At 41.8% G+C, this 27,972-nt stretch overlaps 1 protein-coding gene across 1 annotated transcript in view; it reads left to right on the forward strand.

Moving 5' to 3' along the window:
• Positions 1 to 11,790: 11,790 nt before the first annotated feature.
• Positions 11,791 to 27,972, forward strand: part of UTP20 (UTP20 small subunit processome component) — a 64,539-nt gene continuing 48,357 nt past the window's right edge. The window contains exons 1-15 of the mRNA XM_030463662.1: positions 11,791 to 11,942; positions 12,572 to 12,652; positions 13,673 to 13,739; positions 13,926 to 14,058; positions 14,508 to 14,696; positions 16,194 to 16,275; positions 17,280 to 17,417; positions 17,816 to 17,971; positions 19,562 to 19,708; positions 20,214 to 20,348; positions 21,653 to 21,730; positions 22,433 to 22,611; positions 23,852 to 24,007; positions 24,547 to 24,635; positions 27,141 to 27,246. Of these exons, the coding sequence (XP_030319522.1) occupies positions 11,898 to 11,942; positions 12,572 to 12,652; positions 13,673 to 13,739; positions 13,926 to 14,058; positions 14,508 to 14,696; positions 16,194 to 16,275; positions 17,280 to 17,417; positions 17,816 to 17,971; positions 19,562 to 19,708; positions 20,214 to 20,348; positions 21,653 to 21,730; positions 22,433 to 22,611; positions 23,852 to 24,007; positions 24,547 to 24,635; positions 27,141 to 27,246 (1,781 nt within the window). The 5' untranslated portion in view covers positions 11,791 to 11,897. The remainder of the gene's footprint in view (positions 11,943 to 12,571; positions 12,653 to 13,672; positions 13,740 to 13,925; positions 14,059 to 14,507; positions 14,697 to 16,193; positions 16,276 to 17,279; positions 17,418 to 17,815; positions 17,972 to 19,561; positions 19,709 to 20,213; positions 20,349 to 21,652; positions 21,731 to 22,432; positions 22,612 to 23,851; positions 24,008 to 24,546; positions 24,636 to 27,140; positions 27,247 to 27,972) is intronic.

The following is a 27,972-nucleotide window of genomic DNA, read 5'->3' on the forward strand; positions in this document are numbered from 1 at the left end:
GAGATGTTTCTGTCTTAGGAACCAGTGTCAAATCTTCATGATGTCCCTGTTCCAAATCACAGTAAGGGGACCTGGACAACAAGGCTCATTTTTTTCTTACAGATTTTTCACTCACAAAATCAAATTAGGTCCATGGAGCACAGTGGGCTTGTGCTGTGTAACCAGGACAGAACTGCAGGTGTTTGCTTTTTCTCATTGCTACAATAGATACTGTAGTGTCCTTCAAACTCAGAGAGCACATTTCATTGTTTTTTTGTAGCACTTTGTCCCATCTCCATTGAATCTTATGTGGTTACTCATCTCACTGGCTCTGTATGCTCTTGTGAGGACCACTGGCTTCAGTGTGATTTGGTGTTTAATAGCAGCTAGGGTAAGATTCACATCTCTTCAGCACCCCCAAATGAAAAAGGCCATAGATCTGCCTGATCAAACCCCAGACTCTCTGTGGGGTGCAAGTGGCTCCTTCCTTGTGCTGGTATTGAGCTCATTTCCATCAGTGGACACGTCTGTGAGGTGTTACTGTGTCTGTTTCCTTCAAGGACAGTCCTTCCCCACTCCTTTCCATGTGGATGAGCACTGGGAGATGGGTGGGATGTGTTTCCCTCTATAGATGAGAAGCAAATATATCTTGCATTTGGAGACATGCTGTTCATCTCTCTGAACTAAGTTGCAGAAATACACTTTCAGGGGTTCTCCTGCTTGCAAGCAAATGTGGGCATAGGTAAACTGTTCATAAGGTAGGAGAGTACTGGAAGTCCTGAGAACATTGCTTGGCAGTGCTGCAAGGCCCTTTGCATTTTGCCCTGCAAGCCTGGGGACTCTCAGATTTCCTGTGGTTCCTTGGTTGGGTGTGCAATTTCAGGCTGTGCAGGGCTCAGCTGTACCAGGTCTGCCAATCCAGACCTGCAGTTCATGCCCAGTGGTAGTGCCAGGGCTGGACTCAGAAGTCTGAGTTGTGTTCTCTTCTAGCTAGACAGGGGAAGGTCTGAAAACTTTGGCAGAGAATGATGATCATTGGTAAAGCCAAAAACATTTCAAAACAAAATCTGCAAAACCTAATTTTTGGTCTTTCCTTTTTGTACCCAGTTCGGCCTTTCCTGGGAACAGGAATGATTTGTTATTTTATATAACTGTTTAATATAACTGTTGTGGGGTTTTTGTTTGGATGATTTGCTTAGGAAATCAGGGGCATGGGATCATGCTCTGTGTGTGCATGTGGAAGGTGTTTGCCCTTGATCCAATAAATACTGTGACCAAATCTACAGAGCAGTAGAGGCATCAGAGATACTAAGGCCTGTTTCATGAAAGTAGTTGGCTAAAAAAGAGGGATCCTATAAGTGTTCTTGTTGAAAGGGAGAATGCAGCAGGAGCTGAATCTCTGTTAGGTGACAGTGAAACCATATGAAAGAATGACCTTAAAAACACCCAGCTGCAGGCATAGTTTCTCATCTTCTTATATACGCAAGCCAACCAACACTAAGACATGGAACTATGGGGATCCAGGTTTTATTTAGGAGCTACTCATCTGGGAGCTATCTGTTAAATTTCCTTTTGCTCATCGTAATTAGTAGGAATAATATATCAAACTTAATAATTGAATCCTAATTAGACAGCTTTATTTTTCTCACAATGAAATACCTCAAGTCAAAATTAACTTCTTTTATTTCTGGAAGATTTTGATTTCAGCAAAATTACTAAAACTGCCACAGCTTCCTGCACAGCTTCACTTATAACTGTGAAAAGACTGCTTGGATTTTGCTGTAATGGAAGTTCATCCTTGATGTTGTTTTATATTTCTGAAGACCAGTTAATGTGTGGCCCCACCCTAATCTCCTCTGCTTGTTGTGCTTGTCCACACACTGCTGTTTTAAATTGCTGGGCTTGGTATAGCTGGTTACCTGACTACCATTAGCACTGACTTTGCTTCCCCTGGTTTAATGCTACCTTAGACAAATCTTTCACAGTGTTATATAGTGATGTTATTAGCTGTCTGTTTAATTTTTGTGTGTGTGTGTGCCAGTTATTCTGTTAGTAGCATCTGAACATGACAGAATGACACTGAGAGGGTTTTCAGAAGATCAGTATCATCATCAGTATTCCTGACAAAATTTGGATCAGTCACATGGCACCTGTATTTTGAGCACTGGGATTTTCTTTCACTGAGTTGTCCTGCAATTGTCACTTCTTTATTTCCAAGAATATCACCAGAGTATATTTGCAAGCACACTTTTAGAAAACTTCTTTCTTGCTAGTTGGATTTGCAGTGCCCAAAGCAGAGGCTGGTATGCATTTCTGAAGATGCAAAGGTATGATGGGCAACAGAAAAAATGTGATGCAATTTACAAGTGTCTTATACCTTAAAATACCAACACAAACACAACAACAAATATTTCAAGAAACATAATTCCCTAATTCTACATCTGTAGCATTTTTGAGCTTCCTCCTATCCAAATCTTAAATTTGCAAGGGCTAAAGTTCAGAAAATGTCTTTGTTTAAGATCCTACTCATGAGAAGTCCTTAAGGATAACAACCTGTTTGCTTGAAGTGCTTGTCCTCTCATGCTTAGTTTGTTTGGGACACAAAGAGAGATGGAATTGCTTCCAGAGAAAAAGATCAATGCAGGGCAAAGAGCCAGAGAAACACATAAAAATCACAGGAACAAATCATGTTTCTTCTGGAATTTTAAATTAAACCTCCTTAGTTTGTTGTTTTTTCTGTATTTGCATTCCATAGACATTTGAACTAATGCAATTTGCAAGCAAAATTATCTAAACATGAGCACTTAATGGTCTAGAGAAGGAAATTTCAGGTTGTGTAACCCCTTAATAACAACACACCTTTTAAGACCAATAGTCAATACCTCAGGACTGAACAAAGTACTTACGTTAGCCTTGAATTATTAACTTTTAAATCTGAATTATTTGGAGTCTATAATTTATTTGCTGGTAAAATCTCCTTAAAAAACACTTAAAAAACAAATTTCAAAATTTATTTAGGGACTGTCCACTCAGTGAGATGGGGAATGAATAATTATTTGCTTAAGAGAATAATTGATATGGAAATAAAGTTGTGGTACAGATTTCACTTCTTTAACTGAAAAGGATAAATAAGTTACATGCTTGAACTTTATTCTCATGGCTTCAGGATCTTTTGTTTATTTAAGGTGTTCAATTTTGCATCAACAGAATTACAATTCAACTAGGTTGCTTACTTACAGTTAATGTATGAGAAAAGGGCTGTCAAATGTTCACCAGAATGATCAACAACAAAAAAATTATTTTTTTTCTGAGTTGGTGTTCTCTGAATTTACTGATCTTATTTCTGTTGTTTTCCCTTTTTCCACTACCTGCTATCCAAACTGTTGCTGTTCACATGTTCTAGCTGGTGTTATTTTGAGCAGTGTGTAGGTACTTGGGTTATGCAGCTTGGCTCCCTAATTTCCTCTGTAACCAAAGGAGAGAGACAGACTTCTGAAAGGAACTCTGCTGTGTTGATATGGTCCCTGATGGAGCCTCTCTTTTTCCATTATCCTCTTCCAGAGGAAGCCTCTGGAAATGAGCCTGCTAATTTTGGCACTTTAAAAAAAAAAACCTCTGAAAAATATTCCCTGCCACTGCCCCAGCTATCTATGTTGCTCTACTTTTTTATTATTTTGGTTTATTCTTCCATTTATGCTCTGGACTGCCTATCACATCACCTGACATCTTCCTTGTTATCTGCCTCCCATACTTCTTTGTAATTCCTAGTGATAAATCTCTTGTGCTCCCTCACTCCTGCCATCCCCCTGACTCTTTACATTAAGAAATTTTCTCCTCCCTCCCACATTTTTTCTGTCCGAATCCCTTCTCTTTTGGACCCCAGTCCCACAAGGAATTTCTTATCAAACTGCTGCTTGCTACTCAGTTTGATCTTCCATTTTTTGACTGTTGCTATGACCTGACAGCCTCACCTCTCTTCTAAACCCTTTTTTTGATCCTCTCCAGTCCCTCTTCTGCTCTCTGTTAAGGCTTTGCAAGCTGAAGATCACACAGATGGATACATTGCTTGCTAATGTTTGCAGGCAGTTACGGATACTTGTGCCAGCTACTTGTGCCAGCTTTATATGTTTAACTGGTTTGCTTGTCAGCCATCCCCAAAGCTATATTCACCACCAGATAAAGAAAGGAGCTTTTCCCTCAGGTTCAGCTGACTGCAGCTTCTGGCTTTGGTTTGTTTCATCCATTTTCCTCTATAACTCATTGGTACTCGTTGCATCTATTTCCAATCTGTGTCCAGTCTGCACATTTCAAATACGAATTTCCTGGGTTTTTTTGCGAACAGCAACACTTCCAGAAACCTTGGTCTCCACCAGTATGCTGCTGGGACACACCATAGTTTTTGTGGCTTTTTGGACTACACTCTTACAGCTGCTGCAGGATGCTGGGGAGTGGTGGGTGATCTGTGGTGGGTGGGGGACAGTGAGCAGGTGTTATGGGGATATTCATGACCAAACTCCATGGGAGGAGGACTTGACCAACTCAGGCACACTGGGACTTACAAGGAATGTCTCCATTATTGGAGTGTATTGGTATCCAGTGTTAGCTTGAATCCAGATAGGCTGTTGAGGATTCTTTGATGAAGGCATAGATTGTGGGATAAGGTAATGGGGAAGAAATAAAAAATTTAACATGCATTTATGAAGATGTAGAAAAGAATGGTGCAAATCCAGTACCATAAAGCCCCCACAACTTCTGCATAGTCAAGTTAATACCTATAATGGAAAGGCCATGTGATAGTTTTAGCAATTTGCAAACTCAGCAAATGTCATGATGTGCAAGGAAGCACAGAGGCAGAAACGGCAGTCAAGGAGAAACACTTAGGCTGAAGCTGGTTTTAAAGAAATCCATCTCTTGGCACAGCAGATGCTCTGTATCTGTAAAGTAGCATTAGCTGATCACCTTTTTAGGGGGGCTCATTTCAAAGCAGGCACTGGTGGAGCACCTGTTAACTCATCTGTGTGGTAACCTGTAAATACTCATCATCTTCCACTGGCTATGAAGGCCAGGTCAAACATAGCCCTCTGTGCCAGAGGTGGCTATAGCCGGAGAGGTGAACAGCACCCTTGTGGTAAGTGCCAGCCTAGTACAAGCAAAAAGGATTTTACCTGCATTGGGGTTTTTTGTTTCTTTTTTTTTTTCCTTACATCCTGTTTGATCTGATCATAATTTAGACCTATGAGTCAGCATTAGAAGCACCAGCAGGGTCCAAAACCTTATTTAATTTTTGTGGAAAGAAAGAACAGCCCCATTTCTTTCCCTGGTATTACCAGTTAACTCTGTAGTCAGAGCACTGAAAAAATTTTGCATCCTTTCCCCCAGAGAGAATTGTTTTCCAAGCGAAGTGCAACTGTATGATCTCATGAGGTTTTTATCACAGACAGGGACTCACTTACTAGCAGAAACTTGGGGTGCTAGGAGTTAAGAACACACAGCTGATGTGTTCCTGAAAGTCATACTGCAATATGACTAGGGACATTGCCTGGATACGGAACTCGTTCTGGTGGCAAATCCTTCAGGTAACGCAGAGTTTTGGAAACCAACCAAAGAATGCAGTCAAGTTGTGTTTTGTTTTGGTTTGGTTTGGATTTTTCTGATTTATATAGACCAATGCTGGAATTTTCTCATGAGCACCTATGATTTAGCAGCCAGTATCAACAGCCAATGACACAGTGGAAGAGGCAAGGGCTGCTTTGTCCTTTGATGTTCTTTAAGTTCTTTACTTTTTCTAAGCTACCCACAAATATTTCATCAAGAAGTGCACACTAAAATTAGATTTTTCTGTTTAAGTGTTTTTTTTTTCCTAAAGGGCAGTGCAGTGCTGGGATTAGTAGACATCTTTTTGATAGCTGCTTGGATCTATGAGGCCAGGGACGGTTGACAGAGATACCATCTCTATTGGAACCTGAGAGCAAAGTTAGAGCTGCACAATTATTAGGACAGCTCAAGTGTCAAATTAGGGGAAAAAATTTCAAATTAATTACACAAAACATCAAATCCTAAATTCTGGATATGTCTTTTATGAATCAGATCTAGAGACATACAGAGAAGTATCAGCTGCTTTGTATGCTACCTTTAATTTGTTGGCAGGAACATCTCATTCCTTTTAGTAGAAAATATTGAACATGGACTTATTTGCCTGCAACTGTCATGCACAACTGGCTTTTCAAGTGTGGAGACCATAACTATTTGCAAAAGGAAATTTTCTTGACCTCATCTTTCTATGATTTTGTGTCTTTTACTCACAATTAGCTTCTCAACAGTACAGAATGAAATTGCTTTCTTGGGTTATTGGCTTAGTATATATTCAGTTTTTACAGGTAAAGGGACCAATAAAGACAGAGAAAAAGAGAGAAGAAAAAGAGAAAAAAAAATGCATATGAGAGGTGGCAATGATTTTTAGGAAACATTGGTTATGTGCACCTCTTTCTAAGAGATTTTTACCATTTTCCATCTTCCCTTTTTTGAGAGATATAACTTTACCTTAAAACTTCCAGTTGTGATCCCTCAGCTCCAGTTCATCTTCTTACACTGGCGTTTCAATCTTACAAACAAACAAAAGGGATTTGGAGTACGGTAGAAGGAGAGATTTAGGAGCATAGCTTCAAGATTTACTACTAAAGGTTTTATGTCTTGTTCATGGACATGTCAAATAGCCAGGTTTTGGGGCAGCTGTCAGAAATCTGAGTTGGTAGTCACAGTCAGCAGACAGACAGTGTGAAGTCTAGGTGGTCACCACCAAATCCAGATGCCCCTCATTCAAGTAGCGTGGGCGAAATGCAGGAGAGAATTCACATCCCTTTTAGAGGACATGGTTCAATCCTCCCTGTCCGTTTTCCTTTCCATGCCTCCTGCTACCTCTGTTGCTGTTGCTTTCAGCAAGGCTGAAGCCAGTTTTGCTGCTTCAGTTGTGGTGGAGAAATGGGATGAAGAACAGCAGCAGTCACCACTGGAATCCTTTCCAGTCACAGGGACATCTGTATAAATGCTGTCTGTGCAGAAACCTTTTTGTTTCCAACACACATTAAACTCTACAACTTTCTTTCCCGCCTCAAAAAAACCCAGGTGTGGCTTCCTACTGGTCAGAAAACTCAGAACAGTACTTGTTGGCATGAACCACAGTTTGCCAGGGATTGTCTTAATTATTAATTGGTGTGGATGATCCCTGTTGCTCTGGCACTACTTAGTTTACTTCTGGAGATGGAGCTGGTACAGCCTACCTGCCAAAGCTCTGCAGCAGGACCCTGTCTTGCAATGGAGGAGCCTCTTGGCCTAGATGTCTCAAGGGGCTGAATTAGGTTGTCAGTGCCCCTTTCTGTGAGGGAAGTCCCAAAGGTCAGGATATTTCAGGCATGAGTGTTCACCTCTCTCCCCACCCAAATAGCTAAAGAAATCTGAGATCTGTATTCCAGCTCCTTGCCCCAAACTCTCTGACCTGAAAACCTAAGGGCAGGTGAAAATCTCCCCAGGACTCATCTAGCATTGACCTGGAGTCACATTATTTGCAGAATCTCTGTGCTTCAGGCATACCAGAAAAAATGTGGCCAAACTGTTCTACTGGTTTGCAGAACAGGATTCCAGATCTCGTCTGCTTTGTTTTTGAAAATGCAAGTGCTTCTCGACACAGCATCCTACATAATCTTGTGAAGTTTTCTTTTGCAAAGCAAGGCAAAATGCCAGCCGGAAGCTGAGGAGGAAACTGGCACAGAAAATATGTCATTGTGTTTCAAAGGGCTCTTATTTCCAGAGAAATGAAAAATATAAATAAATAAGTAATTAAATAAATCTGTTTGCTTCAGTTGAAACAGTGCACTAAAGAGAAAGCCTTCTGGGTTCACAACCAAAGCAGGTAACCTTCATCACTTCAGGACTCCAGTTACTAATCTACTGTCTTTATTAACAGAGGAATGCACCTTGGGGCATCCAAGCTTGAAAGCTGTTTGGCTGTATTTCACTTTGGGAAGCAAGATCTCACAATGAAGTACCCTATGTGAACTCTTTTCCTGGCACATTTCCACCACGCCCATTTGAATATAGTAGAAAAATGAAAGTTTGATCTTACACGTGTGCACCTAGCAATGTACAGTACTGAGGTTGAAAACAGGCTGTCCTGAAAGTCTGGATGCACATTGGATTGTATCAGATAGCATGTCCTTGAGGTTGGAAACTCAGTGTCATACAGGCTTCATGAGTATGTTTTTTGCTTGTGATCAATATGCTTAAAAATATGATGGAAGATGGGCATAATGCATATTTCTGTAGATATTGACCTGTGCCATGGGGGGGCATTCATGAGGTCAGCTGCAGATATGCACATACCATCTGGTCATGTAGACTCTGAGATTACCAGTTCTAAGGCATGATTTGCTTTTCTCTCACACTGATGTTTCAAGTATAAAAATGTGCCTAGATCTGCAGTGTATATAAAAGGAGCCCAAAGTGACTGCTCAGAGGCAGGCGTGTGCATTTTAAACACTGCAGGTTATGTGAGATGAATTCTGCCCTGTGAGACCATCCTGGGTTAAATATGGAGGTATTTTATCCAAATTAGTATTATTAGACTAAGCTGACAGTGTTCATTAAAAAAAATAATTCAGAATTAACCCACAACAACAAAAACTCAACCAAACAAAAAAGAACCCTCTGCCACGGAAAACAACAACTGGAAAGTGTAATTGACCCAAGGCAAGGCACATTTCCAGAGGACAAGCCTGTTTGCTGCTACAGAGAGGGTCTCTGGTGCTTGCTGAATCCAGCAAGTAAATTTTGGGCAGCAGGACTAAAAAAAAATGAGGAATGAAGAACACATAGGAATATTAGACCTGACCGAGAAGTTTTTGTGGATTACTGTCAAGGACTGGTGGTTGTATCCCACAGCGACTGTTTGAACAAGTCAGATCTGCATAGGTGACTACTTTGGTATGACACGCACATGCTGTTTTACCATGGGTTCTACTACGTGCTTCTACAAGTATTACTACCAATAAGCCATCACTCTTCAGAAGGCCATCTGCTTGCTGTTAGCGTGTTTTTTTGAAGGAAACTTGGTGACAGCTGAGCCCAACAGATAATCACAGGGTATTGCAACTGGGGACTGCCCAGAGGCGGAAGAGCTGCATCTCTTCCTGGAAAAGTGAAAGAATAAGGCCTGAGGCTTAAGGCATTGCGGCCTACATGTAGAAAGGATGATTGTTAACATAGCTGTAACTCCTACAGAAATGGGGAAGGGACCTTCTGGGTCACTGAACCTTCCCAGATGAAGTGCCAGACCTTTTCTCATGACCATACTGGTATCAAGATCTGAGTTACTACTCTGAGGTTCACTCAGGGGGATCTAGACAGGCTTTATGGAGAGTCCAAGGCCAGTTCCATGAGTTTCAGTAAGGCCAAATGTTGGGTACTCTGTTTTGGCCACAACTCTCAGGAGTGGTACAAGCTTGGGCACAAGTGGCTGTAGAGCCCATCAGAGAGGGACCTGTGTGTGTTGACTGACAGCTGACTAAACATGAACCAGCAGTGTGCCCAGGTGGCCAAGATGGCTGATGGCATCCTGGCCTGGAATAGTGGGGTCAGCAGGACCAGGGAGCTGATCTTACCCCTGAACTTGGAACTGCAGCTCCAAGTACTTGAGGCTGCAGCTCAAGTACTGTGCTTAGTTTTGGGCTACAGAAAGGACAGTGAGCTACTAGAGGGTGTCCAAAGAAGGGCAACCAAGCTGATGAAGGGTTTGGAGGAGCAGCTGTGTTACAAGGAGCAGCTGAGGGAGCTGTGGTTGTTCAGCCTAGAGAAAAGGAGGAGAGACCTTATCGCTCTCTATAACTACTACCTTAAAGGAGGTTGTAAAGAGGTGGGGATCACCCTGTTTAGTGAAGTTATAGGTGATAGGACAAGAGGTGATGGCCTCAAGTCGTGCCAGGGGAGGTTTAGATTGGATGTTAGGAAGAATTTCTTCACTGCAAGGGTTATCAGACATTGGAACAGGCTGCTCAGGGCAGTGGTTGTCACCATCCCCAGAGGTATTTAAGAATTGCACAGACATAGTACTTAGGGATATGGCTTAGTTAAGGTCTTGATAGTGTTATGTTAACTGGTGGATTTGATGACCTTGAAGGTCTTTTCCAACCAAGGTAATTCTGTGATTCTGTGATCTCTAAGTGCTTTACTCAGTGATGTCTGAAAATGCAAGTCCATTAATGGTACATGTATGCAGAGGCTCTCATCAGTATCAGGATTTGCAGGGCTAGCCTGTCTCATTCTTCTGGGAAAGTGCCACTTAACAAACAAAAAAACATTACAAACAAAAAAATCTTTAAAAAACTTCTTCTAAGATGTTTTATTTTTGCTAGTGACTCCTCTTCTGTAACAGGCAGAACATCTCCCTTATGAGGAAAGACTGAGGGAGCTGGATCTCTTCATCTTGAAAGAGATTGAAGAGTGACCTCATCAATGTTTATAAATATGTAAGGGATGAGTGCCAGGAGGATGGAGTCAAACTTTTCTCAGAGGTGACTAACAATAGGACAAGAGGCAATGGTTTTAAACTGGAACACAGGTGGTTCCATATAAATATAAGAAAGAATTTTTTCACTGTGAGAATGACAGAGCACTGGCACAGCCTGCCCAGGGAGGTTGTGGAGTCTTCTTCCCTGAAGACATTTCAAAGCCCACCTGGAAGCATTCCTGTGTGATCTGCTGTAGGTGACCCTGCTCTGGCAAGGGGGGGCTTGGACTCGATGATCTTTTGGACTAGGGGTCCTTTCCAGACCCTAAATTTCTATGATTCTGAAGTAGTGGGTGCAAATGTGGTCCTAACAGTGAACTTCTGCCATGCCCAAATGCAACCTGGTGTCCTGCAGTCTGAATAACCTGCTCACTTGGTTTCTGAGGGTGGCCTTGAGCTGCCTGCAACAGGCAGGAGAGGCAGCCTAGGGAGAGTCAAAAGTCCCAAGCTTTGTATGCTGCAATTCTTTGGTTTGCTTTTGTGGTTTTGTTTTGGTTTGGTTTTGTGTTTATTTTTTGTGGGTTTTTTTTGTGGGTTTTTTTGTTTGTTTTTTTGTTTATTTTAGGTCTGGACAAAAGGCTGCATTAAAATCGGGGCCATAGTTGTTGGGCAGAGTGGCTGCTTCAGGCTGTGCTGAGAGCTGCACTCTGCCACATCACATTCTCTCCCTGCTTCCCCCGACTCCCGAGGGCACCTCCGCCCTACACCGGAGTGCAGACAGGCGGGTGGAGGTGGGATGCTCCGAACCCCGAAGATATTTATATTTATAATATTTATATTTACGCAGCGCCTATCACCATTTGATAAACATTCTTGGGAACCACTCTGCCAGCAGAAGTAAGAACAGGAGTCAGCCTGTCAGAGCAGGAGTTACTTCTGTTTCCAACCAATTAAAAAAACCAAAAAAAAAAACCCCACAAGACTTTGCTGCCAGCCTGCCTGGCTGGTGTTTAATACTGCTACTCCATCAGGGTTGGAGGGAGATCTATTGCGAATGGCAACAGTTTGCGCTGTGACCTCTCCGGCTGCGCTGCAGGGCAGTGCAGGTGCCTCCAGAAGGGCAGTGGGACGTGAAGGCTCAGACCCACCAGCAGCCATCACTCTTCAAGGAAACACCACTCACCGCCAAAGCAAGATGTGGGCCTAATCCTTACCCAAACCACGACCCTACGATCACCTCAGCGGGGACTTCCCGCCCCGGATAGCAGCCACCTCCCGCCCCTTCCGCCGGCGGGTCCTCCTCCTCCTCCCGGCATCCCGCAGCCGGCATGGCGGCGCGCAGTGTGTAGGGCCACGCGTGTGGCTGTGGGTGCGGGGCTGCGCTGTGCCTTGGGACCCGGGCAGTGTTCCCTCCGCCGCCATGAAGAGCAAGTCTTCAGCCCACAAGTCGGGGAACACGCACCGGGTGAGCGCCCGCCGTGCCGCGTCTCCGCCGGCGGTGTCCGGGTGTTGAGGTTTCCGCCGGCGGTGTGGGTGTGTTGGAAGTGCCCGGTTCCCGGAGCGGTGTGAGGGCGGGCGGGGTAGTAGACCCGGGGCGGCCGGGAGCCGAGACAGCCGGGCTGAAGTGGGGGTTCTTCCCCTTTCCCTGGCACTCGGTGACATCTCCGTGAGCCCCGTTACCGTCCGTGTCACGCAGCACGGCACACCGCAGCCCTCGTGTTCAAAGCTGACATAAATTAATGATAAATTATATTCAGAGGGAGGATTAACTTAGGTGTTGTTTCGAGAAGGGCAAGAGCTGGGCAGTTTCTTGAAGTCTGGGTAGATTTCCATGCATATTTTTTACCTGGTGATGGAGACGTGTCGGACACCGGCTGCGGTCATGCAAAGGGGGAGTGGGTTGGATCTTGCATTTTACGCTTTTTTTTTTTTTTCCCCCTGAAAATTCTGGTGTTATTGTTAATAGATTAACAGATACTATCTGTCAGCCCATCTTCAGAAGAGGGTTTTGTGCTTGCAGAGTGTGCTACTGAGGGGAAGGGCCTTTCTCAAACAGAATAGAGCATAAATAGCACATGTTCTTTTGTTTTACAGTTTCTGACCTTTTCAGAACGCTTAAGCAATGTTAATATTGATATTATTCATCGGATTGACAGAACTGGAAGCTATGCTGAGGTGAGAACAACAATTTGGGTCATTTTCTGTAACCTGTGTCCCAAGGAGATAAGCTTGATGAGTGTCTCATGTAAGAAATTTATTCAGGAGGAAGCTGTAAAGAAGCTCCTGGGAGAGCTGCCTTTCATGGAGCCTCATTTTGTGCTTTGTTCCCCTTTTGGACTTGCTTCACAGGATTGCCATAGAGACTTCTTAGCAGTGTCATCCTGATGCCTGATCACCCAGTGCGTGTTTCTGAGTGTGAAGATGCTGCTGTGGCACTTGGCAGTCATAGGTCTGGACCAGTGCTGAGTTGTTGAAATGCTTGCAGCATATATACAAAGCATTTGCAAATGTCTGTTGATCATAAAGAAGGGTCATCTATATGTGTCCTATAGATCATCAGTCTGAATATAATGCTCTGCAGGTCATGACCTCCTGGCCTGCTTGGTTGTTCTTCTGAACTTCCTACCCACTAGATGGATGTAAAATAAAAGGATGCCAAAAGAAATCCCAGAGCATTCATGCTGTCTGGGATGTGGCTCAACATTTTAGATTATCAAGGCCAGTCAACAAGAGTTGAAAAACCAATCACACAAGTAAGTCCTGTCACCAAAAAATATTTTGGAATATGTTTTGATTCTAGAAAGAAAAGTCTTATTTTCAGGGAAATTCCCTACAACCTTCTGAAATGAAGATTTCTTGAAGTATTCTTATAATAATTCATGCACTTGATAGTTTTTTTCATTTGAACATTAGGTTGGACATTAGAAAGAATTTCTTTATGGAGAGGGTGATCAGACATTGGAATGGGCTGCCCAGGGAAGTAGTGGATTCTCCGTCCCTGGAGATATTTAAAAAGAGACTAGATGTGGCACTCAGTGCCATGGTCTAGCAACCGCAACAGTGGTTCAAGGGTTGGACTTGATCTCTGAGGTCCCTTCCAACCCAGCCAATTCTATGATTCTATGAACTGCTCATCTTTACAGGCTGTATTCACTAGAGTTGATTTTTTTTTTTTTTTTATATTTGCTTTGACAGGAGGTTGAAACCTACTTTTTTGAAGGACTACGGAAATGGAGGGAACTGAACCTCACTCAGCATTTTGGTATGTCATTTATAATCATGTTTCCTGCTTTTCTTAAACTGTTAAAATACATTTCTTCTGCATCTATAGCCTAATGGGAGATTTTTTATTGACTGGTTTTTGGATTGGGCTTTGGAGAGCTCTTATTCTTCATGTTTACCAGGAACTGGACTAATTTTTAGGGTTTCTCTTTTGCGTTTTGAACAGTGCAATTCTATGGTGAAGTGGTCAACAAATGCCAGTCCTTCAACCAACTGGTCTATTACCAGAGTGACATTGTGCTGAGTTTGAAGACACATTTGCAAGTTGAAGGCAGTCTTGCATATCAGCCCCTATTGGAGTAAGTATATGGTGATAAAAGTAGTAGTAAAAATGAGTCCTGGTGTGAGAGTTCTTTTTTTTGTTGTTGTACCTGAGGAAAATAAAACGATGAGATTCCCAAAGTGGTCATATATTTCTAATAGAGCTTTATGGTTGTCAGTCTTAAAATAACTATGGCAAGGCAAGCAAATTATCCTGAGTGCTTACTGAGTGTCAGACAGAATACTAATGTTTTGCTTTTTGTTAATGTTTTATGTCTTTTTGTTTACTGTTATCTGCTTGGCTTTTTTTTTAAATTTCAGATTCTTGGCATCCACAGCTGCCTAATAGGTGATATTTAAATAAAAGTGAGAAGGTGATTCTCTCTTTGGTTTGAGAGAGACTGTGCTGGGTTATGCAATGCTTGACTAGGTTTTTATTGGTTTGTTTTTGAAATGCATTAACATTGGTGTATTTTCTGAAATGCAGTCTAGTGGTGCAGCTGGCTCGAGATCTTCAGGCTGATTTCTATCCTCACTTTTATGACTTTTTCCGGGCCATCACCAAGTTACTGGATACACAGGACACAGAGCTGCTGGAATGGGCTTTCACCTCTCTTTCCTATCTCTACAAATACTTGTGGAGACTGATGGTGAAGGACATACACAATATATACAGGTAAAAGCCATGCTTGATGTTTGTCTTGATCAGCAGTTATTGGATGCTATAGAAATGTGATTGCCCCATGAATACATGGGTTATTCCATCAGTATTTTTGTTAGCATGCTTTCCCTGCTTTCTGAGAGACTCTGATCTTTGTTGTCATATAAAGTTCCTTTGAAATCCTACTGACTATATGGGCCACTGTATTAGAGGAGGAAATGTAGGCTGGTCTGCAGATTTTAGTCTTTGATCCTCTTTTCTCCTGTGGTGGTAGGAGAGGAAGCACCCACCTTAGCTCAGTAAACAAAGCTCAGAAAGGCACTGGATTGTCAGAGCTGTCTCACAAACCTGTGACCAAGTCTAAATTCAGTACGGATCTCTTGAGTATCTGTCAGGTATCTCACTCACAGTTGTATTATTTATGTCTTTTCCGGTTGCTGATACCTAGAGTAACAACACTGAATGGACTCCTTAGAGTCTTTAATTGCTCCTTCCCCAATGTTTTCCCCTCTGTTTTTCCATTTTTCCTGTCTGTTTACTTGTAAAGCAGATGAGGTATGCACAGTTCTGTACACTTTGAAACTCCTTGCTGCGGGATGCTGTGGATGTGGAAATTTGGCATAGGTTCAAAGGGAAGCTGGCCAAGTTGGAGGGAGTTACCAAATGCATCAGAGCCACCTCTGGCTTGGGGACTCCCTGAGCTGCTGGTGATTGAAGGCTAATGTTGTATGTGCTTGCCCTGTTTTTAAGCCTTTCCCAGGCATCTGCTTTTGGTTGCTGCTGTAGGCTGAATACTGGGTTAGGTGGACCTGTGGCCTGACCCAGTATGAATTCTTGTTCAGTCTTACATTGCTGTGGTAGCAGAGCTCCTCTTCTCATCATAGCCAGTGGGTCCATGTTGCTTCCTTCTGATTTCAATTTAGAAGAGTTGGAGCCAAAAAGGGGATACAGGTTTCTCCCCATGCCCAGCAAAAGCTGGTCAGGCATATTGAAAAAAAACCATCTGCTTGGCTGTGAATGTGAGGCACCACTCACTCTGCACTGAACATGTGCTCAGCCACCTGCAGCTGTTACTGATACCAGAGAGCTGCAAGTATTTATCACCCCTGTAAATTACAGCTTTAGAAACTTGGTGTTGAGTGCACAGAAGAGCCTGCAAGCTCAACTGAAATACAGATGTGGCTTATCAAATCAACTTTGGTCTCAATTACTGCTTTTGAATACATATGTTGAAAATGTTGATGCTGCAATTGAATCTTTGTGGATCCAGAGATTGTAGAGGTGTTTCTGAATGTGGCTTAATTTGCCTGGTATTGTCATTTGACCTTCTTTGGTAAGTTGTGTTCTTGACCTGGGAAGAGTGGAAAGGAATCAAGAAAGGTATTTCCTTCCCTTCTAAGAGGAGAGATTCTTAGTGTTTGTAAAAGGTGGCAATGTAAGCTGAAAACGTAAGTTTTAAAACCAGTTGGTGGCATTGCCTTTTAGACAGCAGATTATTTTCTGTCTTTGTAGCCTGTACAGCACCCTCCTGGCTCACCACAAACTTCACATCAGAAACTTTGCTGCTGAAAGTTTTGTCTTTCTAATCAGAAAGGTAAGTGAGGAGTTTGTACTTTGACATTATCACAATTCAATATGTAATACTAGGTTTTCTCCAAAGAAGTGTTAACAAGGCCTGAGCAGGAATCCAGCATGTCCTGAGTTTTTTATTGAGAATATCATGTACTTCATATCTACAGTAGCAAGTAGAGGCCTAAGTGCTCTCTGTTTCAAGAGCAGATAAACCACATGTCGGTGTTTGGTTTATCTAAAATTAATGGAATGCTCTGTGAATGTGGAATGGTAAGGTAATCTTACAGTCTTTACTTTCTAAATGCACGTTTGCTCACAGGCTTCTTCTGTAATGCTTTAAGGCCTTTGTAGAACTGAAATTCTTGTGACAATCCTTTAGCAGGGCTGAAAATCTAAGTATATGATGTTCAGTCAGGATCAGAAAGCAGCCTTTCATGGAGTAATGAAAGAGAGTGGTTTTTAATTCAGTCAGACACACAAATGGCTAGCAAATTTGGTTATCCCTATTGTTGTACTAAGTTGAGAGACCTTAAAGCACATTTGTCTGATTGGTTGTTTTCAGGGATTGCTGGGCTTCAACTGAAGTTATCAGAAATGAGGCTTTTTAAAATCTTGGCCTGGATATCTTTGCGGTATTCTCAAGTGAAGTTATAGTTTTGGATGACTAATCTGTGTTCACATCTGATATAAATCTCTTCCCAGCCTAGTGCAGGGACCTTTGTTTTTCATTTGGGACCAGCTTAATGGTGCATTTATGTGCATGTATATCTCTAAAATCGTAAGAATAGTCAAAAGCACATATGTGAACTACAGTGACCTCTGTACAACTTTTGGGAGACCTGTAGCAGTTGAACAGTGAATCATTTTTCTCCTTTCAGTTTCCTTGAGTGGCTGCAGAAGTAATGAGTTTGAACTGTTGTGGGAAGGCAGAGCTGGGAGAGTAACCTGGGTCTGTGGAGCCATTTAATCGCCCCTGTCCATCTGGCAGCTCTGAACAGAAGATAACTTTTTCCTTTTGTTTTGTAGGTTTCTGATAAAAATGCAATCTTCAATTTAATGCTTTGTGACCTGAGGGAGCACCCTGAGAAGGCGGAAGGTGTGGGACAGCTGCTTTTTGAGATGTGCAAGGGTGTTCGAAACATGTTCCACTCTTGTGCAGAGACGGTAAAGACAAGAAAAGATTTCTGGCTTAAGTGTTGCTGTCATGGAGCATTAGGCAGTGCCCAGTTAAACTCTTTAGTGTTACTGTGTTTGCTTCATTGTGTCCTTGGTGATAAGCATGCTGCTCACAACTTAATAAATCTGAATTATCTTCTAAGAGTATTCTTTGAGATAGGAAGTTGTTTCTAGTAATTCCTATGCAATATTCCTCTAAGTTAAAATAGTACTGCTTGCTCATTTCAGATTTTAAAGTATGGCCTTTTTTTTTTTTTTTCCTGTGGTCATTTGAGAAAGAATCAAGGTAATTGAAATATATTAGCAGTGTATTGCACTGACTAATTTTAGAATTGCTAGGTGTATTTTCTAAGTGTGAGGACATAATGTGCTCTTTTCCTATACAGGCTATGAAATTAATTCTGTTGAAGCTGGGGCCTATTACTGAAGAAGAAATTGAACTACCATGGACAGCTGTAGGAGAAGCCTTTGAGCAGATGATCAAATCAGCTGTAGTTCATATCCATAAGGAGCATTTTGATATTGTCTTCAAGTGCCTGGAGGTACACTACTTTTTAATTTTTTTAATTCATAAGAGACCGAAAAGAACTGTGCGTGTTTGCCACAGAATTGTGGGGGTTTTTTTCTTCATTTTGAAAAAATTAAATACAGTGTCATGTGCATGAGAAAAATCCCACAGTTCCTCTGTAAGTTCAGAATTACCCTGGTGGCTGTGCTGTACTTTTAGAATGGAACTGTTGTGTGTGAAACTTGGATTTCAGTCCCATAGGTGAGCAAGACGGATTTGTAGGATCTGCCTTTGGAGAGGCAGACATTGCAGACCCTTTGCTGTAGGGGGTCAATGCTAGGCCTAGTTTTATTACTGCTAAAGTGGGTGTATTGATGGTTCCAAAATGACTGTGACCATAAAGGGGAGGATTTTTGCCCTGCAGCTCTCCTTTAAGCAAGGCCATGGGCATAACCTGGAGAGCTGAGTTTAAGCCTCAGAGCTAAGCACTCAGAGTTAGACTCTAAGGTCTGAAAAAGCATGGCTGAGTGCCATGGGTTGTGCTGTGTTGGGTCAGGATGATGCAGAATAATGAGCAAGAGCCTGGCAAGTGTTTTTTGTTTAACTGACCAGCATTTAGATGTTTCCTGGGATGTTTGGGATTTGGTAAGGGAGATTGAAACCTCTTGTAACTGACAGCATAGTCTTTGACAGTTGTGCTCCTGAGAGGGGTAAAATGGAAAACTAGAGGAAATGGTACATGTGAGTTTTAGGATAGTCCTTCCAGCATGGGCAAATAGTCCTATTTATTCCTTCTTGGAAATTGTCCCTCTGGCTGACTAGAGATTTCCAGAAAATCCCATCCTGCTCCTTCTTCACCTGGTATAACAGTTCCTGCCTAACCATCATTAGTGACAGAATTGTTTGCCACTGGATGTTTTGTATCTTGTGAGCTGAGTCAGTCAGCATCTGTAGTTGTGATGAAATCTTGGAAACTGATGATATAATTCCCTTTGTTGTTAATAAGGCTTGTTTTTTTTTACCCTGGGAACTGGCGGGTTCATGGGGAGATCTTGCTCAGAGGGAACTATGCACAGAGTCTATGTTAGCTCTCTAAACTGGGTTCAGTTTACAGGAACAAGGATGGGAGTTCATATTTTCTGGACAAAAAAGGAACAGTAATGGGAGTGATCTGGAGCAGCTCCATTCTCTTCATAAAGAAGATGATATGAGTAACCTCTCAGCACCCACATTAGTATAAGATATAAAGTGTTAGAGGGCTAAAGCTTTGATTGTTCCAGTGGATGCTGCATGCTTCCATAGCACTGTGGACCTAGAGCCAAGTATTACTTTCTTTTCCTCTTCCCTGTGTTGTATGTCATATGTTGGCCTTTTGGGGCACCCTCATCTATGAATATGTTTGTGTTTCTGTCCAAGGAATCCAAGGTGTGTGTTTTTATGTAATGGGAATCACATCATATTTCTGCAAAGTTTAGTTTGTTGAACATAAGTGAGAGAGTCAACAATAGTTTTTTGGGCAGATGAGAGATTTATTCTTTAGAATGCCTTTCAAATAGCAGGAAGTGAAACAGAGGGTCTGATAATTTCTCTGAAACATTTGGGTTTTCCTTTTTTATTTAAACAGGAGTCACTCCTAGACTTGCAGAGGAAAATAACTAAGGCCAACTGTTGTATGGCTTCAGAGCAAATGGAAAGGGTTCTGCAAGCATATCTGATCCTCACAGAACATGCAAATGGATCCAAAATCTCACAGCCTGAAAATGTCTGTCAGGTAGGTCAAATCATGACATATGGAAGAGGTGTGGTCAGTTGAAGCACACGTGCACATTTCTCATGCATCAGTGGGCTTGGGATTTGAGTTGAGTGTACAGAAATAAGTGTACAGACGTTTATTATGAGTGTTGCAACTTCTCTGATTCCACGAGACTTTACTTCTTTCTGTACTGTAATGCTGGTGTAGTCCTTTAAATGAGTGAAGGCAAAACCAGGCAGCTGCTGCTAGAGATCACTCTGACCTGTAGCTTCTGCCACTGTGGAGGAGACCTGGACCCACATATCAATGGTAGAACAGTTTTACTAGTTTCACATACATTTGATCCCACTGGAATCAAAAGTAGGTTTAGTGCCTTCAAACTTTGACAGGACTATTAGGATTCATTTCTGTGGGCTGAAACTTAGAACACGAGGCCTTCCTGCTCCAAAGACTGTCTAGATCATTCAGACCAGGTAATCACTAGCTTCACAAGCAAACTTTGGTTCCTTCTTTTTCATTTCAGATTTTAATAAAAATGTTGCAAACACCAGATCTCTCTCCATCTTGCTGCAAGACTCTGCTGAACACCATTTCTTCATTCCTGTTGGCCGAGAATGTTTTCGTGCCTGATTCTTTAACTAAGGAAGCTATTGAGAAGGTAACAAAAGACTGCTGCTTATAGCAAAAATCCCAGAGTGTGTTCCCTAAACCAGGCTGATTTCATGATATTCCACTTCAGGTTAGGAAACCTGATAAGGTTCCCTTTAGCCTTTTGCACAGATAAGGTAGAAGCTGCCAGTGCTTTAAATAATGTCTGCTGTGGTCTTGGGACTCCTTGGCACCCTCACACAGACTGGCACTGTAGCAATGCCATCATGGGGGTCATCTTTGCAATGAAGACCAGGCTCTGATTCAAACAGATCAAACTCTGTAGAAAAAGCATGGAGGACAGAGAAGGGGCATGCTCAGCCTTAGATTGCAAAGCAGGTCAGTGAGTTGAACATAGTGAAAAAAGTACATTTTTCACTAAGCTGCCAAACATTTGGTCAGCATGGCTTAGCCTTGTGAACAATTTCAGGCAAGGGCAGTTTGAGTCAGAAAATACAGGGGTAGGCATATTTCAGTACTACTATTGCTCCTGAGGTACAGACATGATTAGCTGCATGCATTTGAATCAAACACAGTTTTCCAAAGATTAATAGGAGATGCTACTATGGAGTCTGTAGTTCTTCAGTTTTCCTGTCGCAGTACATTATAATTTTATGGTTTACAGTGTGGACCATAAGTGTGCTGTATGTGTAAAAAAATACTTCAAAGAAAAGCTCTTATGTGAGTTACAATGGGAAAAGAAGGCTTTGGCAGTTGTCTAAAAGAGATCAAATTTCATCTGTTCTTCAGCGTTGGCTTGTCCTGAAATAAGATTGGTCCTGCCTGGGGCATGAGTCCAGTTTTGCTCAGGAGATGTGGTCCATTAAACAACTGAGGATATTTATGCAGCCTTCTTTTAGACTGGAGGAGGCTCAAAGCTGTCCTTGTCTTCTGAAGGGTCTGGAAAAGGAAGATCTGCATGTGTATTTCCTATGTTGCACATCTCAGTGTTGAGATGCACTCACCCTGCAAATCTCAAAAGGACTGTTCCCATCTTGGCTACTTCAAAATCACAAAGGTTCTCTCTTCCTATGAGTTGGTAAATTTTCTGCAACCTGCTACACTGGAAAAATGCTGAGTTGAAAGCTGTAAGCTTTTGCTTACCAGTTGGTGTGTCTATGCAGCAGTCCTAGAAATTTTCAGCTTACATTTTTCACATCAAACCAAAGAGATATCTAAGCTGTCTTTGCACAGAGCCAGCTTGGATTCAGCAGGGTTTGTTAAAAAGGGCCCTGCTTTTCTCTAATAATGTAGAGTTGACAATAAAATGTCACTTATTAATGTGTTCCTGTTCCTTTAATTTGCATCCTCCAGGTATTTGCAAGTGGATTTGAACGGCGCTTGCTTTTGGACTTCTCTGAAGCAATGTTCACAATGAAGCAATTTGAGAGGGTAAGTGGAAGCTTTTGTGCTTTTTGTTTATTTTTGTTGACAAAGGGAACAACTAGGGAATCCATAGTATGTTTACCTGCCCTGTGTGCTGAAGCATTTTTGTGTATTGACACAAAATACACAAAAATTACCACATTTATAAACTTCTGGTAAAAATGAAAGAGGTTAACTAAACCATTGTTTGGTTTAGTTTGAAGCTTGGTAATGGTGACCTCAAGGTCAGAAAAGATGACAGGTATTTGTGCTTGCAAAAAGAAGGTTGTCTGTTGGGAATTAATGGGGTCAGCTTGTTGTGGATGAGGAGTAGGAGCTCTGTCAGAGGCTAGGTGAAAATGAAGAATAAGGGATTTCTGATAGGTTAGGCTGGGTACTGGTGAAATGGTATGAATCAAATTGATTAAACTGAGTGGGAGGTGAAAATAAAGTCAAGAATCTTGAATGTCCTGATGAGACTAGATTTGTGCTAAAAAAACTGAGTTTTTAGATCCAATAACTGTCCCTACTGGGGTAAGACGATATCTGTTTGCTGGTGATTTGGGACACCAGGACTGATAAGTCTGGTGCTTTGCTGCCTCATTTGTGACTTCCTTGGATCTTTCTGTGGCTGGTGTTATAGTGTTACTGTTTTTGTGGATTTGATCATGGTTAAAGAGACTTAACTAAGCCTTTTTTTTTTCTTTTTTTTTTTTTTTCTCTGTTCAGCATTTTCTTCCATGCTTTCTAGAGTACATTGAACATTGCTTCTCTGGCACAGATGCCCTCACAAAGGATGAGGCAATGGCAATGCTGGCTAAACTCATTCTGGTGAAAGCGGAGCCTCCTACCATTGGTTCAATGGCATTTGAAAAATATCCTCTTGTTTTCACTGAATCATCCATCAGGTGAGACTTCTCATGCTTAGAAAACACAAGATGTGTCTGCAGAGCTCCAGACCTGAAGGAGCTCTGTAAAAGATTGCCCTCCAGTATTTGCCAGAGCTGCTTGGATACTGGCAAACCAAGTGCTATACTCAGATCCCATTTCTCTTTCTGAGATGATTTGAGAAGAGATAGGTACTTTAGAAATGCTATCGCTGATGCAAAAAGACAACTGGGTTTTGTGGGAGGTGTGTGATGGGGATTTGTTACACCACGATGCATGCTGCATCCTTGGCTAGTTAATCTTTATAGTGGGTTCTGCAGGCCAAGTTCTCATCACCATTTTTCTTTCCTTGTATTCATACACCTCGAGGAGCTTTCTTGGCAGCAGAGTGCAGCTGGGTACCAAAGGGCATGTAATTAATGCAGGAACAGCACTGTGCTAGCGCATCCTGACTTCTTCTACTTGCAAAGCTAGCTGCTTGCAATGAAGTAGTTGCTTTTCCCCTGGAGCCCCTTTGGAAAGATTAGGCATAACCACTGTCAAGCATAGAATGAGGGTTTCTGTTCTATAATGATTGTTCTAATCACTCTAGCTCAGGTGGATTGATTCATCTTCAAGTGGTGACTTGTGGTTTTGTCTTTCCTAAAAGCAATCCACTATTTTCATTTAATAGATGAGGTATTAGGGTTTAGGGAACAGACAGTTGAGTCAAAATAGTGAAATTTGTTCTTCCCTTGTTTTCTTTGCTGATCTCTCTGGGTTTTCAGTCATATGGAGTACCTAGCTCACAGAACATTAGAGCTACCTGGGGCTTTTTTGTGTCCCCAAACTACAATAGTTGCTTTCTGTCATGCATTAGTCTACCTTTGACAGTGTGATCATTGTTTATTAACAGTAATCACAGAGGTGAATTTCAGGTCCTTCTAGAGGCTACATGTTATAGCTGTGAGGGTGTCCAACTGAGAATGAGTGTCTTTCCTTCTAGAAATATTATTTGAACTTGAAGTAAAGACCTGACATTTCTAGTGGGCCATGTTTTGTGGTACTCAGCATGACTAGATGATGTAGGGAATATTAAAAAGAAAAATGACTAGATCATGTTTTTTGCGGTAGAGAATATTAAAAAGAAAAAAGATCCCTTGGATTGCTTGAAGTATTTTTTGCTAGAAGTAGCAAATACAATTTTTCATATCATGTGAAGAAAAGGAACAATCTTTGATATGCAGGTCTAGTTACTAAAATGTTTGGTTTTATCTGTAGCTCTAATACAAGGAAACAAACAAGTAAAAGACATGGAAGAAAGGCAGAAGTACCAGTGTTGGATCACATACTATCTTTAATTCGTTTACCAGAGATGGAAAACATCACTGACCTTTCACAGCCTTGGGTTGCCTTGGTTGTACTGCCACATATTAGGTAAGAGATATTCTATTGCCAAGTAGTTCTGTAATACTCTCCAGTTCACTAGCTGTCAGAAATTGTTTCACTAAGGGAAGGACAATAGTTATTAACTCTAGCTTGGGGAAAACAAGATTGAAGGTGAAAAAGTTCTGTGTGAAAATACCATGAGTCCATACTGAAGTCAAGAACAGAATATCATTTCTTGATTGCCTGTTCCCTAAATTTAGTACCCTAGTACACACAGGTATTCTTGACACATTTCAGTTTCTGTGTTTTAAGGACTGTCCTTTTTAGCCATTGTTTATAATTATAGTTATATCATAATTTTTACAGTAATTATGATATTCTTGTATGGAAAGAATAGTTGGAATTAAGGTTTATGGAATGCTACAACTTAAATTGTGAATCAGAAATAGCAAAAATGGGTTGCTGCTAGTTTCAGACTTGGAGTCTATCTATAATTTGATATAAGATAGATGTGAAAGAAAGCTTTCATATGTGTGAAGCTGTCAGTGTAACATAGAAACAAAAGTCTTCCCATTTATTTTGGACAGGCCAATGGACAAAGAAAATATTCTTCCCTGTGTAACAAGTTTTACAGACTCTCTGTTCACAGCCATTGACAAAGGAGAACTCTGCAAAGGTCTGTTATGGTTATTTCCTGTTTATACTTTTTGTTAATATCAGAAAAAATGTGATTTTTTTTTTTAATATGAGACAAAACATGAAAATTAATAGCAGTAGCATTATCCAAATGTATTGACCAGCTCAAGTAAAGCTAGAAAAGCAAAGCTTGGAAGCAAGCACCTTCTAGGAAATGATTCTGCATTTGGTGTTAGTAATAGTAATGGGCTGCAAATGTTCTGCAAAGTGGAGGACAGAGATAATCAGCAAGGAAAAGGGAAAAGCGATTAAAAAGAGGATGGATATCAATCTGAAACAGATCCACGCTTAAACAGCCAAGTGAGGGAGAGACTAGTGACCACAAGCTCCAAATAGCTTATTCCAAACTTCTAGTGCAAAGTTTGGGACATTACTATCTCTGACCTAAGTAACAGCACCTATTCTAAAATGCTGTGTCTTTCCCTCAGGCCTGGGTGGTCATTGGTTGTCTTCCCTCTCTTGCCAGGAAAAAAAAATAAATCAGCTTGCTTTGGGCAGGTCAGTTATTTCTCAAGGGGGGGACTGCAAGTATTTGGCCTTGTGTCAAAGTATAAGCAAGTATAGGAATGCCCCAGGTTCATTGTTCCTCGAATTGGAAGTTTTTCTCTAGGGTCTGGCCTTTTTCTCTTTGTAATCCCTTTACTGACATAGCTGAATGTATCCAGAGTTGACTTTTGCTTTTTATTCTCTAGTCCTTGTCAAGCATGGTCTTTTGATTTAGTCCTTCCTTCTGTCCTGTTTTCAGGGCTTGCATGCTGTTGAAATTTACCTGCTTTAGGTGACCCTGCTCTGGCAGAGGGGTTGGACTTGACGGTCTTTTGAGGTCCCTTCCAACCCCTAACTTTCTGTGCTGTCTCTGATTTTTTTTGGGGGGGGCAATGTGCTTCCTCTTAAAAAGGAATATCTGAACTTTCTTTTCTTTGGTCTCAGCTTTAGTGGTGGTAGCAGGAGCTGTACACCAGCTCTGTGTGTGTGCAAGGGGCACATTGCTCTTTCTTCCTTTGTCCATAAGAGAAAACAAGTGCAACTTCAGACCCTCCTATTGCCCCATCCTACACTTCTTTGCTTGTTTTTACTCACCCTCCTCCCAAACTAGGATTCCCAGTCACTTTCTTCATCCTCCAGCATTCTTTGCAGCTCAGCAATCTCCACAATTCCATCACTTTCTACTAGGACTTCAGCCTGCTTTCACTGCCTGTGCAAGGCACACCCCAGCCCTCTGTTCTCTGTTTCACCTGCCTGGCCTCTCTAGCCTGAGGAAAAGGGAATGTCCCAGAACTGTTTTTTTTTTTCCTGCAGTTGCTGAGGACTGCATGGAAGCAGGCTTGTGAACAGTGTCAGAGCAACAGCAAGTTACCCCTCGCAGCTGTACTGTATGAAAGGGCTTTCCCTGTTTATGCTATACATGTGTCCACAGTGAGTTCTTTGTCCAGCAGATATGCTGCTGCCAGATGGTATGGAGCTTATAGTTTGGGAACCTGTGCCCTTGCACTGTCTGTGCAGAAAGCTTCATGCTGTTGTGACATGCTGGTTCTTTGCCTCTTCCTAAGGAGCTCCTTATGGAGGTTCATGGTGAGCAGGATTCAGTACACACCTGGGGGATTACGCAGTTTGGCATAGAGGGGCATTTTCAAAGGAAAAAATGAGAAATGAATGCTCACTTCCCCTTCCTTTTCCATGGCATTGCATAAGAAAATTACATCCTTTAAAAGTTGTTCAGGTTGCCTGGCTTAGGAACAGTGATTCTTCTGGTTGAGAAGAGATGGGCAAGTGAAGAATTTTTCTTTTTCTTTTCTTTAAACAGGCTGCTTGCTAACTTAGAAGTGGTAGGGTAAAGGAATTGTTTTCCCTCTTTCTTTCCTGGAAGGGCTTTGGCTTTCCTGTGCTTCAAGGAAACCTTCCATCCTTAAAGGAGGCTGAGAGGTTTAGAAAGAAGACATGATTGATGTAGCAAAATTCAGCAAACCCACTTTCCATTCACTAACAAATATATCAGTACATGGGACAGCTTTGAAGATCTTGTTGGGCAGTGTGTTGCCAAATTTGTGAAGTTTATAGGCACCTGTGTGGTAGCATCAGTATATATTTTTGCTTCAGTTTTCATGCAGACGTAGCAATTTGAGGAACATTTCTTAATATTTGAGTGCCATTTGTAACATGGAGCTTTCTTGGAGTCCTGCAACAGTGCTTAGCTCCAGTTCTCTCTTCTCTTTGTACATGGGTGTGATGGAAACAGATGCAAACTGGAAGCTGCTGACAGCTTTCAATGCTGGCTTGCTGGAGTAGGCATTTATTTTGATAGCCAGGGAATCATTTCCTCATGAGTTACAATAATGGTTAGAAAATACACATGCCAGTTCTGGGATCCGTATGTAACCATATTTCTGTGACTCCAGCCATTTTAGGATGGGCAAGCACCATACAAACACAAGTCATTGAGAGCTGAGTAAATATACAGGCTGTTCTTGTTCTCTCTCTGTTCCAGGAAGCCTATTTGTGGCCTGCCAAGCTGTAAGTACTCTTCTTAGTTTGGCAGAGTCTTCTGAAATACTTCATTTGTTACCTGTGGAGCGTGTCAAGAGACTGGTGATGTAAGTACACTCTGCCTGTTCTGTGATCCTTCATGATTCTCCATTGTATGGCAAGGAATTGACTTTGCCTTTATGTAGGGGCTTCTTAAATGTCTTTTTGTGTGTTGCATTACCACTGGGTCAGTGTGCTGCTTCAGTACTATGGCTATGTAATGTAGTGATGTTGTAGGCACTGTTTGGAGAATCAGGTAGATGTAGTGCCCATTCAGGGACATTTTCTCTGGAAACTAAAGCTTGCTTAGGCAGCTGCTGGGTAGTGTGTCAAATCCCTTGGTTCTGGTTTTGCCTAGGAGCACTACACTTTGGAATCTGTTACATTATAGTGATAAGAGTCAAGAAGGGTGCATTCCAAGTTGTGTCAAAACTTCTACAATCTGCTGTTGATGTTGAGATTCCCACTGTGTCCTTACATACCCATGTGTCTGCATGTTCCTTAATGGGAGGATGTTTTGTCTGCTCTGTTTTATTTTTTTTTAACTCTCTTCTGCTTATAATTAGCAGATGTAACTGTGTGACTGGGGGATTGAGGGAGATTGTTGATCTCTCTTACCAGTGAATCCTGCTGGACTTGTCGTTTTCCATCACTGTTGGGCTGGAGCATCTCCAAGTCTTCAGTGGTTTAAGTTTCAAAACATCCTGTTCAGTTAAGAAATCGTGGTTTCCATCTCTTAGGATGTGATGGAGATTAAACAGCTTGTCTAAATCAAGCAGGAAGTCTTGGCAGTG

Source organism: Calypte anna, chromosome 1, assembly GCF_003957555.1.
Source record: "Calypte anna isolate BGI_N300 chromosome 1, bCalAnn1_v1.p, whole genome shotgun sequence".
Classification (NCBI taxonomy): domain Eukaryota; kingdom Metazoa; phylum Chordata; class Aves; order Apodiformes; family Trochilidae; genus Calypte; species Calypte anna.